Source organism: Herpailurus yagouaroundi, unplaced genomic scaffold (assembly GCF_014898765.1).
Source record: "Herpailurus yagouaroundi ecotype Mexico unplaced genomic scaffold, PumYag 139, whole genome shotgun sequence".
NCBI classification, from domain to species: domain Eukaryota; kingdom Metazoa; phylum Chordata; class Mammalia; order Carnivora; family Felidae; genus Herpailurus; species Herpailurus yagouaroundi.
The window spans coordinates 12,354,927-12,371,466 of record NW_024412394.1 but is presented as its reverse complement, the minus strand read 5'-3'; the positions used below and the strand labels follow the sequence as shown (position 1 = coordinate 12,371,466).

Sequence of the window (16,540 nt, the reverse complement as noted above, 5' to 3'; positions counted from 1 at the left end):
TAAGTGGAATCAAACAGTAAATAGTCATTTGTATTTGGCTTTTCACTTTACAAAATGCTTTTGAGACTCACCCATGTTATTGTATGTATCACCACTTCATTGCTTCTTATTGGTGAATAGTATTTCACTCATGGATATACCACAATTTGCTTATCTACTCACAGTTGAGGACATTTGGGCTGTTTTCTAGTTTTTAATGATTACGAACAAAGCTGCTACTAAAATTTGCACCTAAGCTTTGAGGGGTCACCGTCTTCACTTCTCTAGTCTAAATACCTCGGAGTGGGATTCCTGGCTTGTGTAATACATGAATATTTAACTTTATAAGAAACTTCCACACTATCTTCCGAAGTGGCTGCATCATTCCCACCAGCAATGTAGGATAGCTGTGATCCTTCTGCATCCTCGTCAGGGCCAAACGTTGTCAGTTTCCTCGATGTGAGCCATTTTAATAATTCTTCACGAATTTTTTATCTAGCCTGAGCTATAGAACTCCACATTCTAAAAAAAAAAATAAATCAATTGAACATGTCTGCCAGCTGCATCTCCCGGGTTGAATAGGGTCCCTTCAAAATCCACGTTTCACCTTGAACCTCAGAATGTGACCTTATTTGGAAATAGGATCTTTGTAGATGCAATTACTTGTGCGCAGACGAGGTCCTCCTTGATTGAAGTGGGTCTTAATTCCAGTGGCTGGTGTCATTATAGGAGGCCACGCGAAGACACAGAGACAGAGAAGACCACCATGTGACCATGGAGGCAGCAGTTGGAGCTCCCTACAACAAGTCAAGGAACGTCGGAAACCACCAGACGCTGGAAGAGACAGGAAGGATTCTTAGAGCCTCCGGAGGGAGTGTGGCCCTGCCAACATCTTGATGTCAGAATTCTAGTCTCCAAAACTGTGAGAGGATAAAGTTCTGCTGTGATCAGCCACCTCCTTTTCGGAGTTTGTTACAGCAGCCCTATAAAAATGATACACATGAATACAAGCTACAAAACACCAGAATACAAAGAAGTTGATAAGGTTACATTTGGCTTACCTAAAGCTTTCGGAGGATAAAACACATAGTAATTGTTGGCGGGACAATATAGTTCTCATCGGTACAGATATATCATTAGCAGCCTAAATTACTAATAGTCATAAAATACTTGGACTAAGTCTCTAATTCAACTTTACAGTCATCAGACTGAACTTCCATCAGTAAGTCCAAATTAGTGAAGACCTACTTTTTATCAAGAATCAAGGTCAGTCCAGAACCAGAGTCCCAACGGTTCCTAACCTATGGCTGTTGAATATGGGAGACCCACATTTTGCAGACTGTTCTATAAAGAATCATGAGGTCGACTTTCTTTTAGTCTGGCAGTTTGTGGTACAATGTACCCAACCTTAAAGGTTTGTTTGTTTGTTTGTTTGTTGAGAAAGAGGGTGAGACAGCATGAGCAGGGGAGGCACAGAAAGACAGAGCCTCCCAAACAGGCTCCACACTGCCAGTGCAGAACCCAACTCGAGGCCCGAACCCATGAACCATGAGCTCTTGACCTGAGCTGAAATGGAGAGTCAGACTCTTAACCGAGTGAGCCACCCAGGCATCCCAGGGTTTTTTTTTTTTTTTAATTGTAAAATAGTTTGCTCATTTCCCCTGCCATGAGACCAGTTTTGAAAACAAAACTGCTGTTGGCCGAGCCAGTCTTGGCTATTTCATAAATCACACTTCGTTTATCAGTTTTAGCACAAACACCTCTTCCGGCTCCTGAGGAAGAAAATAATCCGGTATTAAACTTCCTTAGATAGGCAGAGGGACCCCATTCCTGCTCCAAAACTCATGAAAGAAGTTGGCTCTTCTGGTACCCTGTTATTCAGAAACACATTACTAGCTCAGTGATGATTATATTAATTTAATAACACAAAATAAAGGACTAGGCGGTCCACAAAAGTCAATAACAGGTTGTAGCTTATGTTACCAATAGCTCAGCAGCTATTACAATTGGATAGAAATCGAGGCAACAGGGCAGACGATGTGGTACAGATGTGTGAGTAGAAATTCCACATGTTTACAATCATTCCTCTACCTACACCATTCAAGACTGAGTTTCTCCCCAGGAGTGACGTGAGATATACAACAAGCCTATCAGTACAACACTACGCGTCATCATAGGGAGATCTGGGAAGAGTCTTTGGCACTTGCTGAGCCCCTCCTGAGTCATGTTCATGTTGTGTGCTGCGAGTAACAGGTGCACCGTACCTATTTCACCAGGGTGGCTGGCGAACGCAATCATGCCTTCCATAACAAGTTTGCGGAGCAAGGCCAAGTGTCATCATCTGATCAGAACCCAACATTGTTCAGTGACCCGGATAAAAATCCGGTTTTTCACTCCTTCTGCTTGCTAGTCAGCATGCGCTGTTCTTTGAGTGTTTGGGAGAACACAGAGTTGGCCTGTCTGTGGGGGACGAGGAATTATAATGTCGGGCCACCCCGTTCCAAGGTTGAGCAATTTCAAAGGACAGGGCTTAGGGAACTTGGAACAATCTGTCCAACTTCACTGTCACTGGGTCTGGCTAAACACAGAAACCAGCCTCTCTAATTCCCGCCCTGCGTCTGGAAAACCATAAACCCAAGTACTACAAATAAAAGGCCATGGAAGAGTGAGTGCCCAGATACCCTTTGGGATGATATGATGCAATCAGATGAAAGCAAATTGGGGTAGGGGCTGTCCCTCCACAAGAAGTTGAGAGAAACAGAAAAAATTAAGACCAAAATGTTTCCCAGCATTCCCATAATTAAGCATCTACCCTTAATTACCAGCAAGAATGTCTATTCAGTTTACAGTGCCAGCACACTGGACAGGGAACAGAAGCTCCAGAGAGGAGCCAAAGCCACTGGTTGTGCTCAGTTTTGTGGGCTAATTAGATGTGGAAACTGAAATTGTGACAATCAGGCAGATATTATTTGCCATTGCAAAATGGTCAGAATTAGGCCTGGGGATCACGTAGATGGACAAATCCTTTCAAGGGAGCTCCAGGTCATTATTACAATTTATGGTAAATACAGCCGGGATGAAATTGACAAACCATTGCACAATGCCCACACGCAAACACGGCCACCAACAAACCAGAAAACTTCCTGAAAGAGAAATGAGACCTGACGGTTGTGGCCTGATGGTGCATTTGGGAAAAAAAGCTAGAAGCGGAGTCTAGAGCCTAGATGAAACTATCAGAGTAGCCTCTCCCCCTGTGCAGATTAACCTAACCCTGAACCTGACTTGGTTGACTTTGAGCAGTCTCTGGTACCACAGAGGCCTCATGCTGCAAAAACCTGGGGCTTATAGTGCAAAAAAAACCTTCAACACTGGGGCTGCAGAACTGACTGAATTAAACCCTTTTAAATCAGATTTTTCTGAGATAAAGCAGGTCACACCAACTAATAAGGAGTTAAAATTTCATTGGCCCATCGACTCCCTGGGGTGCTCAAGGGTTCCTCTGAGCAAGGTCTAGGGTATGGAGTCACCAATTTTTGATAAGAAGAAAAAATGACCAAAAAAACTTGAGAGATCAGATAAGAGAATAAAAGTACTTTTAACCAAAACGGTGTTGACAAACCCCTGGGGTAGCGTTTTATAACCTTTCTGCATCACCGACTACAACACAAACTGCCGGGCTAGTTAAAGGCACACCGCAAGAGGCTGTGTGACGCCGCCGAGAGCGGACTTCAGCTGGAGCCGATCGCGGGGCACATCCGCCCCGCCCCTGGGGCCTCCCCGTGACCCTCTGCTCCCGAGGACTGTGGCCCCTTCGCCCTCCTAACGCAAGCAGCGCCCGCCCCCTGGTCCCGCTGATTGACAGGCTGTGCAGCGACTCCCAGGAGCCCGGCAGAGGGAACTGTCCTACCGCAGCCAATGGCAGCCAAGAGGCGGGACCTGCGGCCGGGAGGCCGTGCTGGTCAGGTGCTCTGCCCCGAGGCGGCTGCAGGTGAGCCGCTGCAAGTTCAAGGGGCGCCGCTCGCTTTCGCCACCTCCCAGCTCTCCGCACGGGTCTGCTGGAGGGAGGCCCCTCCAGACTCACCCTCCAGGTGTCCCAAGCCCATGCGGACCGTCCGGATCGCTGCGAGGGTAAGAGTCCAGGGGAGTGGGCGGCTTGCCTCCAGGGGACTCACACGGGTCCAGTGGTCCTCTCAGACCTCTCCCCCCACTTTCCACTGCACAAGCGCACAAGCCACGTGGGTCACCGGCCGGCTTCGGTCGTTAGAGGTCTACGAATTGGGAACGCACCGTACCCGCGCCCCTTCCCAGTGACTAGGATGGAATCCCAGGGGAGGAGATGGGGCGCTACTTCGTTCTCCTCTCGACGTCTCTTCCCCCGATACACACGGCCTCCTTCTCCCCGTTTCTAGGCGCCCCTTTCCTCTATTTCTAAGGCTGTCTGTGGTGGAAGGATTGGAGGGGAGGAGGAACTGGACAGCAGCCAGGTGAAATCCGGACCCAGAACGAGGGATTCCACTGCACCGTGCAGCATTTTGTGTATGGAAGAAACGAAATCTGAGATTTCTTTCATCCCCACCCCCCACCTCTCTGTTTATTGCTTTATGTCATCGATGTGATAATGTTGGTTCTTACCAAACATTCCTAAGCTGTAGGCAACACTTAGCCTTTGTTTATTTTCCTTTGTCCAGGAAAGGAGCTCTTTCCTGCTTACCACAGTTGCTAAATTAATTTACTTAGAGGAAAAAATCAGGTGTCTCATGTAGCTGATTGTTTTATTAGCCTTAAATTATATTTGTTTCATAACAGACTTCCTTGTGTTTGGAAGGTGAAGGAGAACAGAAGAGGGGAGAGGAAACAGCATCCTCAGCCAGATGGTAGTCAATATATTTGCAGTTCCTTATTGGAACTGATTTGTAACGTTCCTTCCAGAACTGGAAACATTATGGTCATTTGAGAAAAGAGTTTTTTTAAATTTAATTTTTGAACCATTGTATGGAGACCAGTACCTAAAGCAATTTCGGTTTAGGTAATGTTCTAGGTGTGGTGAAATCATAGTTAAAATTTACTGCATCTGAAAGCAAAGCGAGCATGCTGAGCCGTTTTTTATTTACCTGTACTTGTAATATAGCAAGGAGGCAAGACAGGATCTGTGTTTGAGGTTTAAAAATATCTTCAGCATGTTCGGGTCGCCTGGGTGGCTCAGTTGAGTGTCTGACTTCGACTCAGGTCCTGAGCTCGCAGTTTGTGAGTTCCGGCCCCGCATCGGGCTCTGTGCTGACAGCTCGAATCCTGGAGAATCCTGGAGCCTGCTTCAGATTCCATGTCTCCCTGGCTCTCAGCCCCTCCCCCACTAGAAGTCTGTCTCTTTTTCTTTCTCAAAAATAAATAAACATTAAAAAAAGTATCTTCAGCATATTCAAATTAGGAAGGTGGCAAAAGCTGAATTCGGGAGACTTCTTGGCACAAAGTGTGGATGGATCCGGGTTTTGGTGGGCTTATAAATACCTTCATGCAAGAAGGGACAAGGAAAGGAGGGAACCAAAGATCCTGTTTGATGTGCAAGCCCATTGAGAGCTGACAGAATTTACATATGTCTTGCTTATCCATATTGTTTTCTTAGCTTTCTTGAATAGCATAACCGCTTTTTAGAAGTCTATGCAGATTTTAAACAACCAGCCACTCAACAGCCTTGACCCAAGGAGAGCCTTTAATCCTGTCAAGTGCCTTTTTCTCACATATCCCTAAGATTAAGTGTGGGTGAATTTCAGCATCAGGAGAGTCAACACCAAATTGCAGAATTATGTTTCTGTTTGTACTTAATTCAGAAACTAATTGTTTTAGTTTTTAAGAAGGCTATGGCTTTAATTATTAAATGAATGCAGATTACATTTCACAAGTATATTTGAGTGTCACAAATTTTATGTCACTTCAGAAGAACAAGTTCATCTATTTTCTCCTTTTTCCAGTAATATCCCTAACCATGATGAACCAAACATAAGGCCTTGGCTTTGAAAATAGAGGTGTGTGTGTATGTGTGTGTTTAAAGCATTATTGTTGGATTTGCTAATGGTGCTTCCTTATTTCTAGGTTCCTGTCGTTGGTCTAACCATAATGATAAATATGTGTTCATAGGTATTTGACTATATAATTTTTTCTGACCAGAAGTCAGAAGTCTGGGTCCCCTGCAAAAGTTTCTGAAAAGCTTTTGTTTTTCTTAAAAGTAAATGACATCAGGGGCACCTGGGTGGCTCAGTCCGTTGAGCTTCCAACTTTGGCTCAGGTCATGAACTCGAGAGTTCGAGCCCCATCTCTAGCTCTCTGCTGTCAGCACAGAGCCCACTTCGGATCCTGTGTCTCCTCTCTGCCTCTACCCCGCTCACGCTAGCTCTCTCAAAAATTAATAAACATTAAGAAAAAAGTGAATGATATCCTATTTTCAAATGATATTTGGAGAGTTTAGTGAAGTGATTACTTTGAGAAATGTTTTAAAATTCTTGGGAAGGAGAAGTTTCTAAAATGCAACTAAACTTAGTTTTATTATGCAGGTAGCCCCCGGTCTCTTGTTTGAAATGGCGCAACGTAATTCTTCCAGGCTGTGGTTTATGATCTTACTGGGATTCCTAGGTACCATCACTGACAGTTGTGGTTAAGGTATTAAGTATGCCAAAAAAAAAGTATTGCCATTAACTTCTATATGTTTTTTATACAGATTATCTTGCACTGAACTGATCACATACTTTGAAAATGACTGCAAAACTTCTCTGGGTATCCTTCATACTTGCTGCATTAATATTTTCAATTACATTTTCCCTCCAACCAGACCAGCAAAAGGTTCTCCTGGTTTCATTTGATGGATTCCGTTGGGATTACTTATATAGAGTTCCAACACCCCATTTTCATTATGTCATGAAATACGGTGTTCATGTGAAGCAAGTTACTAATATTTTTATCACAAAGACCTACCCTAACCATTATACTTTGGTAACTGGCCTCTTTGCAGAGAATCATGGGATTGTTGCTAATGACATGTTTGATCCTATTCTGAATAAATCTTTCTCCTTGGATAACATGACCATTTATGATTCTGAGTTTTGGGAGGAAGCAACGCCAATATGGATCACAAATCAGAAGGCAGGACATTCTAGTGGTGCAGCCATGTGGCCTGGAGCTGATGTAAAAATACATAATAGCTTTCCTACTCACTACATGCCTTACAATGAATCTGTCTCATTTGAAGATAGAGTTGCCAAAATTATTGAATGGTTTACATCAAAAGAGCCCATAAATCTCGGGCTTCTTTACTGGGAAGACCCCGATGATATGGGCCACCATTTGGGACCTGAGAGTCCGCTCATGGGGCCTGTCATTTCGGATATTGACAAGAAGTTGGGATATCTCATACAAATGCTGAAGAAGGCAAAGTTGTGGAACATTCTGAACCTAATTATCACAAGTGATCACGGAATGACCCAGTGCTCTGAAGAAAGAGTAATAGAACTTGATCAGTATCTGGATAAAGACCACTATATTCTGATCGACCAATCTCCAGTAGCGGCCATCTTGCCAAAAGAAGGTAAGTCTGACCGGGTGGCCGTTTCGGGCCGTTTCGGGCTGTGCCCAGTGCAGTGGAAAGGGGAATTTTTGTTTCTGTAATTTAAATATGGGTGCCTGTGCGTTGGTAATATTCTGGGATTTAACCCTTAGACTCTGAAAAGACAAAATCTCTTCTCTCGGCATGTGGTTTTTCACTTTTTCCAAGAATATTGAAATTGATGTCCTCCATATACTTATGGCAGATGGATTTAACCATTTTGGAGTCGCTGAATATGATGAGAGCTACAGCCTCCTTTCTCAGAAAAATTGAGATGGAAAAACATGTAGAATTTGCGTGCAATTCCAGTGATTTTATGGAGGCTCTAAAGCTTTCTATGGATCCTTTTGCAGGACCCACTTACTAGGGAAGCAGTGCAGTATGGGAAGGAGAAAGTGTTGGCCAATCTGAAGATTTGTTTTTCCTGTCTATAAGGAGAGGAAGTAATAACAACACCCTGAACTTTTTACAAACCTTTCCTCAAAGCCTCATACCAACCTCGTCACCTAAGTGTTACTTCGATTGTAAAGACAGGTGAACAAACTCAGGTTTAACACCCCCAGTTCACAAAGGAAGTGCAGAGCAAAACTCGGACTTTTGCCTTCTGTTTTGTCACCATCTAGAGTTAACTTAGGTATCAAATGAGACCAGATTTTGAAAAACCAAATGCCTCACAAATGAGCATTGTATTCCTTACAAGGGAATACGAAACGGTGAATGTTAAGATCTACGTAGGCACCTGTGCACAGACTTTTTAACAAATTCAGTATAAAATAGCAAGTTTTTTTGTTGAGAAAAGTCACATTAACTCTTCAGTTTTCCTTGTAAACTTGGAGTGTGTTCCCTGTTTGGATGGTGGGAGGCAGAGAGGAAGCCCCAACAAATCAGTGTAAAAAACAAGAAAAGGATTAAAGCTCTGGTCCCAGATTCGCTGCTTGAAGCCACGGGGAGTACTTTGCCACACCTCCAGGGTTTTAAAGAACCTTTTCAGGGCACCTGGGTGGCTCAGTCGTTAAGTGTCCAACTCTTGGTTTCAGCTCGTGTCACGATTTCATGGTTCGTGAGTTCAAGCCCTGCATCGGGCTCTGTGCTGACAGCGCGGAGCCTGCTTGGGATTCTCTCTCTGCCCTCCCGCCCCCACCCTGTTCTCTCTCTTTCTGGAAGAAATCAATAATTTTTTTTAAAAACGGAAGAACTTTTCTATTTTATAAGCTGCTCTCCACCGCGAATCTGTCCTTTTCTCAATGGCTCTCTCACCTTCCAGTCAGCATATTTTTTGGTCTAGAGACTCTCTGCACTAGTATCTCAGAACTCAGCTCTTTGTTTTTATTTGGGTATTTCAGTGCCCTAGACATTTGACTTAGTGTCACCAGTTGGGGGGTGCGTGTGCGCACGTGCATGTGTATGGTTAAGTCTTTAGAGATTTCTAGTTCTATAGACTGTGCTCTCAATTCCGTAAAGTGAATTTACTTACAACAGAAGATGAATCATGTCTGTTTCCCCCCTCAAGATTCTCTCCTCAAGGGGGTAGGAATTCTCAGGTATCTGGCTCTCTTTTGTTATGTTCTGCCTGCTGGTGTTTTACCTCAGTGGGGTTTCTGCAAGAAAGAAATGTTGCTTGACGCCTGTTCCCATGGTGGTTTCTTTGACTGGGACAGGGGCTTGTTCTGAGTGCCTCTCTGCATCCTTCCTCTTTTAGGTAAATTTGATGAAGTCTATGAAGCACTAGTTCACAGTCATCCTAATCTTACTGTCTACAAAAAAGAGGAGATTCCAGAGAAATGGCATTACAAATACAACAGCCGAATTCAACCGATCATAGCAGTGGCTGATGAAGGGTGGTATATCTTACAGAACAAGTCAGACAACTTTCTGTGTGAGTATGTTATATTGTGTCTTCCCATTCTGCATTGTTATTTGCTAAAGTAGAGGCTATGGGTAATACAGCAGTTTATTTCCTGATCGAATAACTAGTTGGTGTCATACATTAATAGCAAATCAAAGATCCCTGGGGCTTTAAAAAGAGGTAATCTTGGGCGCCCGGGTAGCTCAGTTGGTTAAGCATCCAACTGTGGCTCAGGTCATGATCTCAGAGTTTGTAAGTTCGAGCCCCACATCAGGCTCTGTGCTGATGGCTCAGAGCCTGGAGCCTGCTTTGGATCCTGTGTCTCCCTCTCTATCTCTGCCCCTCCCCTGCTCATGCTCTGTCTCTGTCTCTCTCTCAAACATAAATTTTTAAAAAAACAGGTAATCTCCCAAATGTTTATTTCTCTTGAAGTCGTCAGACCAAAGATATGCAGAGTGCCCTGTACCTCTAATTATAACTGTCGTGTTCCTGAGAAAAACATAACTGAAATGTATAAATTGGATTATTTTCTGCATCTGTTTTATGTTCTGATATCATAATAATTTAATCTCTTTCTGCATTCTAATTTAATTAGCTTTCTAGGTGTTTTTTTTTTTTTTTTTTGCCCTTCTGTCTCTACCAAATATAGGCCAACTTTGTTTTGTACCTTGGAAACATTTCTAAAAAGAAGTGCATCTGGCATGGGTAATCATATATCAAGATATATTTTTCTAATACTTAGCAATATAATTTTGGAGAATAAATGTCAGATACAATGGCAATCCCATTCGAAATTCAAACATGCAAAATAATGTGCTTTCTGCCATCCTTAATGTATACTTTTTTTCTTATATAGCTTTTAACAAGTTAGTGAGATGGAAAAGCCATCCATAGGATTTCACTCTTCTTCATTGGGTCTGTCATTTGCATATTTGCTTTCAAACTGCCTGCCCTCTCCCCACTCTGCTTTGTATTGCCAGTGACTGACTTCTACAGACTAAATTTCACAGGCTCCTTTGCAAACTGGCTTCTGGTAAGTGTTGACCAGTTGGCCAGTAGAAGACAGTCACAGGGGTTTGGGAGGCAGGAGTTTGGAAGAAGCCAGGATATTTGTCCTCCATGTTCTCTATCTTAGGCTGTGTCTCTAACAGTGAACTCATTTCCTCTGTTAGCTCCCTCTGGACAACTTTTCTGTCTACAGCCTGAGCTCCTACTGGGCAGCCCTGACTTTTGGGCTCTGGTTAACCCCACCTCTTCCCTTCTGTCTCTCCAGCCCTGTGAGGCCAAGGGGACATAGGAGATTCCTACTATTCCTCATCCTTGGGTAACCTTGCCATCGCTGTGTGCTTCTCCGCTCTTAACACTTTTGTAACTGGTCCCCATATGAAATTCCCCCTTTTGGGCTACCTTGAGTGGGTAGGTTCTGCTTTCCTGGTCGACGTGGATATTAACATGACTGCTGCCCAGTTCACTAGGAGTCGTTTCTCCTCTGTTACTTGGATGATGAAGGAAGTTTTGACATAGTATATCAAAACCATATAGACATGTTTTTTTCAGCATTGGTCCTTGATATATCCAAGAGAGGTACAGAAATGTCCCTTTAGGTAGAATTGGGTTCCTATCATGTCTGTTGACGCAAAGAAAAGCGGTTGCCTGGCCATGGCATTTGTAGTACATATGGGAGTCATAGTGGCACATATATACAGGAACATGGTTTCTGGTTCCCGAAACAGGTGTTCCATACAGATAAGGATCTGAAGCCAATATTTAATCACACCAGGGGAGCTGTTTTAGGAAAGCCTTTAAAAATCATTTCTTTTGGGGCGCCTGGGTGGCGCAGTCGGTTAAGCGTCCGACTTCAGCCAGGTCACGATCTCGCGGTCCGTGAGTTCGAGCCCCGCGTCAGGCTCTGGGCTGATGGCTCAGAGCCTGGAGCCTGTTTCCGATTCTGTGTCTCCCTCTCTCTCTGCCCCTCCCCCGTTCATGCTCTGTCTCTCTCTGTCACAAAAATAAATAAACGTTGAAAAAAAAAATTAAAAAAAAAATCATTTCTTTTAAAAAAAAAAAATTGAGGGGGGGGCATGAGAATAACTGTTGCCTTTGTATGTTTAGATTTTCAAATTTTTATGTATGGTGCAGAGAGCTTTTATGTTAGAAGAGTTGCATTCAGAAGATGGGGTTGTTCCATCTCTGAGGGGATTTGTACTTTACAGTTAATGTAAATTTAAGGTGCTCTCTTGAAATTTTGGTTTGGTGCACTACAATTACACAATAGATTGGTCGCACCTATTTTTGGTAGAAAACCTTAATAATGCTCCTATTTATGTTATATTATGTTCAACATAATTATTTTATTTATTTTGAGAGAGAGAGAGTCCCAAGCCGGTTCCATGCTGTCAGCGCAGAGCCTGATGTGGGGCTCAAACTCAGTAAGCGTGAGATCATGACCTGAGCCAAAATCAAGGGTTGGATGCTTCCCCAACTGAGCCACCCTGGTGCCCCCTCAATGTTATTATTTATTCAACGAATATATGAAATAATTATTTCTTCAACAAATAAGTACTGGCCTGTATATTCCTCTCATCCCGAGTTCCACAAGAGAACGAAATCCTACTGTCCAAAAGCAGTGGTTCACAAATACGTTCCCTGGACCAGCAGTATCCAAATCACATGGGAACTCATTAGAAACGCAAATCTTGGGCCTAACCCAGACCTACTGAGCTAGGAAATGTGAGGGTAGAGCCCAACAATCTGTGTTACATGTGTCCCCCAGCCAAGAAGTCTCACACACAGAAGGAAGTTTGAGAACCACTGCCCTCAGGCATCCATTATTAAATATCGTCTGTTGCATCAAGCAGATATGGTTGGGGCCACTACAAAATGAAGTCCCTACTCATGGGAAAGGGTTTAGAAGGCATGAGTTCACTTCAAATCTGATTTTCTAGGAAGAAGTGTGATATGAGAGAATTATCTTTGCCTTCATGATTGAGAGTCTAGATCCCAACTTTTCACGGAAATGAGCACAGCTATCATCTAGCCCATTACAAATTACATAATGGCATATTTCCCAGGGTTACTTCAATTAATTAGCTAGAATAACATATAATACTAGTCAGGTAATTAGTGATTTCATAAATCCAACATTATTTTGACTTGAATAAAGTCAAAAAAGAGTCGTGGCATTCAGAATGACTTCTTCTGATGGATTGTGCCAGGCAGATATGGAACTACTTTGAGGCGATGACTCAGGGTGAGTTCATGACTTTCAGAGGAGCTGTTTTAGGATTTTCTCTTTTGCAGTGTTGTGTTCCAATTGCCTATTTCCCTGTAGTGAATGTGGGATATGGAGACTGATTTGCTAATCATTCTCACCACCTTTAACATACATCCTGACCGGGGGGGCCGGGGGGGGGTGCCTGGGTGGTTCAGTTCATTGAGCATCTGACTCTTTATTTCAGCTCAGATCACGATCTCAGGGTCGGTCATGGGATCGAACCCTGCATCGGGCTCTGTGCTGAGTGTGGCACTGCTTGAGATTCTCTCCCCCCCCCCCCCCGCGCCCCTCTCTCCAGCTCGTACTCTCTCTCTCAAATAAATACTAATAATAATAATTTAAAAAATAATAATAAGGGGCACCTGGGTGGCGCAGTCGGTTAAGCGTCCGACTTCAGCCAGGTCACGATCTCGCGGTCCGTGAGTTCGAGCCCCGCGTCGGGCTCTGGGCTGATGGCTCAGAGCCTGGAGCCTATTTCCGATTCTGTGTCTCCCTCTCTCTCTGCCCCTCCCCCATACATGCTCTGTCTCTCTCTGTCCCAAAAATAAATAAACGTTGAAAAAAAAATAATAGTAATAAGATAAAATAAAAGCCTGACAATTGTCTTAGGTTGCCACCTTACCATCTGTGGCTGCTTCCCCTCACACCCTGATACACCAGGCACACATGCCTTTAAATTGCAGTTTTTATGATGCAGGAATTTTTGTCCATCAATTTTATATCTCTTGATAAATCCGAAGACTTGTAAAGTTTTTACGTGTGGCCACACAAGTACACAATGCTAAATTGTAGTTTGATCCGAACCACCAAATGTCACTAGTGGATTGTAGCTGTTGCCCGGGGTTTGATTTTTGTGGCATCTTTTGTTTTCTTAATTTACTGTGTTTCCCTTTTCATTGGTTAATTATAAATTGGTTGTCCTTATGACTAAGAACGCCTTTATCCCTTTATCTTGAGAACATCATTGGAATAAATATTTGCTGAATATTAGTTTACCTGCCACAAAACAATGACGACAACAACAACAACAAAAAAATCACTCATTTTTCCCTGACTTGGCTCAGCTTTGCCCTTTACTCTTCCTCCTCTGCTGTTTCAGGTATTTTCAGCCTGCGTGAAAGATTTGTGATCATGTGACTTTTCATTTTCTAAAGTGAATGGTGATATTTACGACAACAGAGATTGTTCATAAAAGATTATCTTCTTTTAAAAGACAGACTAGATACATGTTGCATTCAAGGTCAGACTTTGGTGATACCACTTACTTTCGTATCAATGCCATCTGGTTGGCTAACTTACCCATTCGTCTTATCTTTCCAGTAGGCAACCACGGTTACGATAACGCGTTAGCAGAAATGCATCCGATATTTTTAGCCCACGGTCCTGCCTTCAGAAAGAATTTCACAAAAGAAGCCATGAACTCCACAGATCTGTACCCGCTACTCTGCCACCTGCTCAATATCACTGGCATGCCACACAACGGGTCGTTGAGGGGCGTCCAGGATCTGCTCAGTTCAACAACCCCGAGAGTGTTTCCTTACACGCAGAGGCCCACCCTCCTCCATGGTAGGATCAAGCCAAGGGAAGATGAGCACGAGGCGTCGTATGCGTATTTCCTAGGGGTCTCTCTTGGCAGCATTTTGGTTCTCGTATTTTTTGTAATTTTCATCAAACATTTAATTCGCAGTCAAATACCTGCCTCACCAGATATGCAGGCTGAAATAGCTCAACCATTACTACAAGCCTAACGCTACTTTAAAGTGGAGGTTGTGTAATGGCTGTCCGTGTTTAAGGGTTTCAAATTCTAAGAAACCAGTTTTGGACATTCGCGCAGATCAGTAAACAGTTGCATACATATACAGGCACAGCCCCCCCGCACACACACATGCGTGCACACACACGCACGCATACACACATACATCAAACACACACATAGACCAAATGCCCATACCTATAAAGGATTAAAATGAGGAAGTATATTTCTGTGGCTTTCTCCGGCTTAGGGGTAGATAAAATGCTGCTTTATTTGGACTTGGCATGTACAATGTATATATTTAGCAACTTTGCACTATCTAAAGTTCCTTATACATTGCACTTTAAATTACTCTCCTAAAGGGCACTTTTATGCGAAATGCACTTTATTGACAATTATGTCTTCTAGCTTGGTTGGCAAAGGCAGTTTTTTCGGCCAACGTCGCAGAATACTTGTTATTTCTTGTTCAAGCTGAATGAAATTTCTAACAATTCGTGAATACTGTAGAAATCTATCCCCTTATACTGGGAGTGCAAGAAGAAAGTCAAAACTGTTGCAAATTAAATGTGATGACATTGAAGTTTGGAAAGACGCATTCCCAATAGCAGGACTCAACTGTGGGCATTTCTTCTCACACTTCTTTTTAAAAGACATGTGTTTTCATTTTATGCTTCCTAAAAAAAAAAAAAAAAAAAGACTCAAGTGCTGACAGGTTTGTCCTAAACATACTGTTTCTGTCATGAAATTCATTGTTCTTATTTTCTGATGCGTCATTTTGCTCTGATTATATGATAACGAAGACACCATAAACATAGAAGACACCATAAACATAGGAAGGACTATGTCCTTCCTACATAGTCCAGCACTGGCCTGTTCTGAACAGAAGAGATTGGGGACCACCTCAGCAATGTCTTCCCTTGTTCTGTAATTCTCTGCTCCTTTGAAAACCGAATCACTGCTAATGACATTAAAACTCAAAATAGATACAACGATGTTTCTTTTCTTTCTGGTAACCTGTAGGAACAGAGTACGAGCATCTTTAAGATTTGAGCACTTGCAGATCCACAGGCGAGAGAGAGCTCAAGCTGTGTAGGTCACTCCATTCTCAAAAAGGGCTGCGAGGAGCTAGGGAAGGAACATTAGGTGGGACTGTGCCTGAGATGTTCACACTGTACCCAGAGCGGTGCTAAAGGACGCCTGATGGCAGAAATCGGCAAAATAGCCCCTCGAGGGGACAGGTATCGAAGCAAGGGGAGCTGAGATCACAGCCTTATTTTCATGAAATATCTGGATGCCCCCTCACCGGGTGCTCCGTGAGATCAAAGATGAAGCCAAGGTCACAGGCTTTGACCACCTGGGTAGTTTTATCATCTGCCTGGACACTCAGCTCTTCTCATCCCGACCACCAAAGCTGTGCTTTAGGTCTCTGAAGTAGTCAGGCTGGGGAGACCTATGGTTTACCTGCAGTTTCTTAGAGGAAAGAGAAAACCCTGGAAAGAACAGCTTTCTTCGGAAAAAAAAAAAAAAAAAAAAAAAAAACCCAGCTTATAGACAGATGGCCCGCAGATAGTATTGTGATTCTGTGTATATTAATGTACCCGCTGGCTAATGAACAGGTAAAATGGTATATGTATTCCAGAAATAGAGGATAGAGCAGATGTAAGGAACAAGGAAATATTTTTCCCTTCAAAAGTATAGTTGTGAGGCACCTGGGTGGCTCAGTTGGTTAAGCATCCAACTTTGGCTCAGGTCATGATCTTGTGGTCCATGAGTTTGAGCCCCGCATCAGGCTCTGTGCTGACAGCTTGGAGCCTGGAACCTGCTTCAGATTCTGTTTCCCTCTCTCTCTGCCCCTCCCCTGCTAATTCTCTCTCTCTCTCAAAAATAATAAACATTTGTTTTAAGTACAGTTGCATTGGGGCTGGGTGCCTGGATGGCTCAGTCAGTTAAGCATCCGACTCTTGATATTGGCTCAGGTCATGATCTCATGGTCGTGAGATCAAGCCCCACATGGAGTTCAGCATGGAGCCTGCTTGGTAGTGTCTCTCTCTCTCTCTCTCTCTCTCTCTCTCTCTCTCTTTCTCCTTCCCCCACTCG

The 16,540-nt window shown here is 43.4% G+C and overlaps 1 protein-coding gene across 1 annotated transcript; it reads left to right on the top strand.

Annotated features, from left to right (window-relative positions):
- Nucleotides 1–3,920: 3,920 nt before the first annotated feature.
- On the top strand, nucleotides 3,921–15,987 carry ENPP5 (ectonucleotide pyrophosphatase/phosphodiesterase family member 5). The gene is made up of 4 exons (XM_040473682.1): nucleotides 3,921–4,107; nucleotides 6,689–7,552; nucleotides 9,270–9,446; nucleotides 14,011–15,987. The coding sequence occupies exons 2-4, from the start codon at nucleotides 6,724–6,726 to the stop codon at nucleotides 14,436–14,438; spliced, it is 1,434 nt and encodes a 477-aa protein (XP_040329616.1). The 5' UTR covers nucleotides 3,921–4,107; nucleotides 6,689–6,723; the 3' UTR covers nucleotides 14,439–15,987.
- Nucleotides 15,988–16,540: the final 553 nt, after the last annotated feature.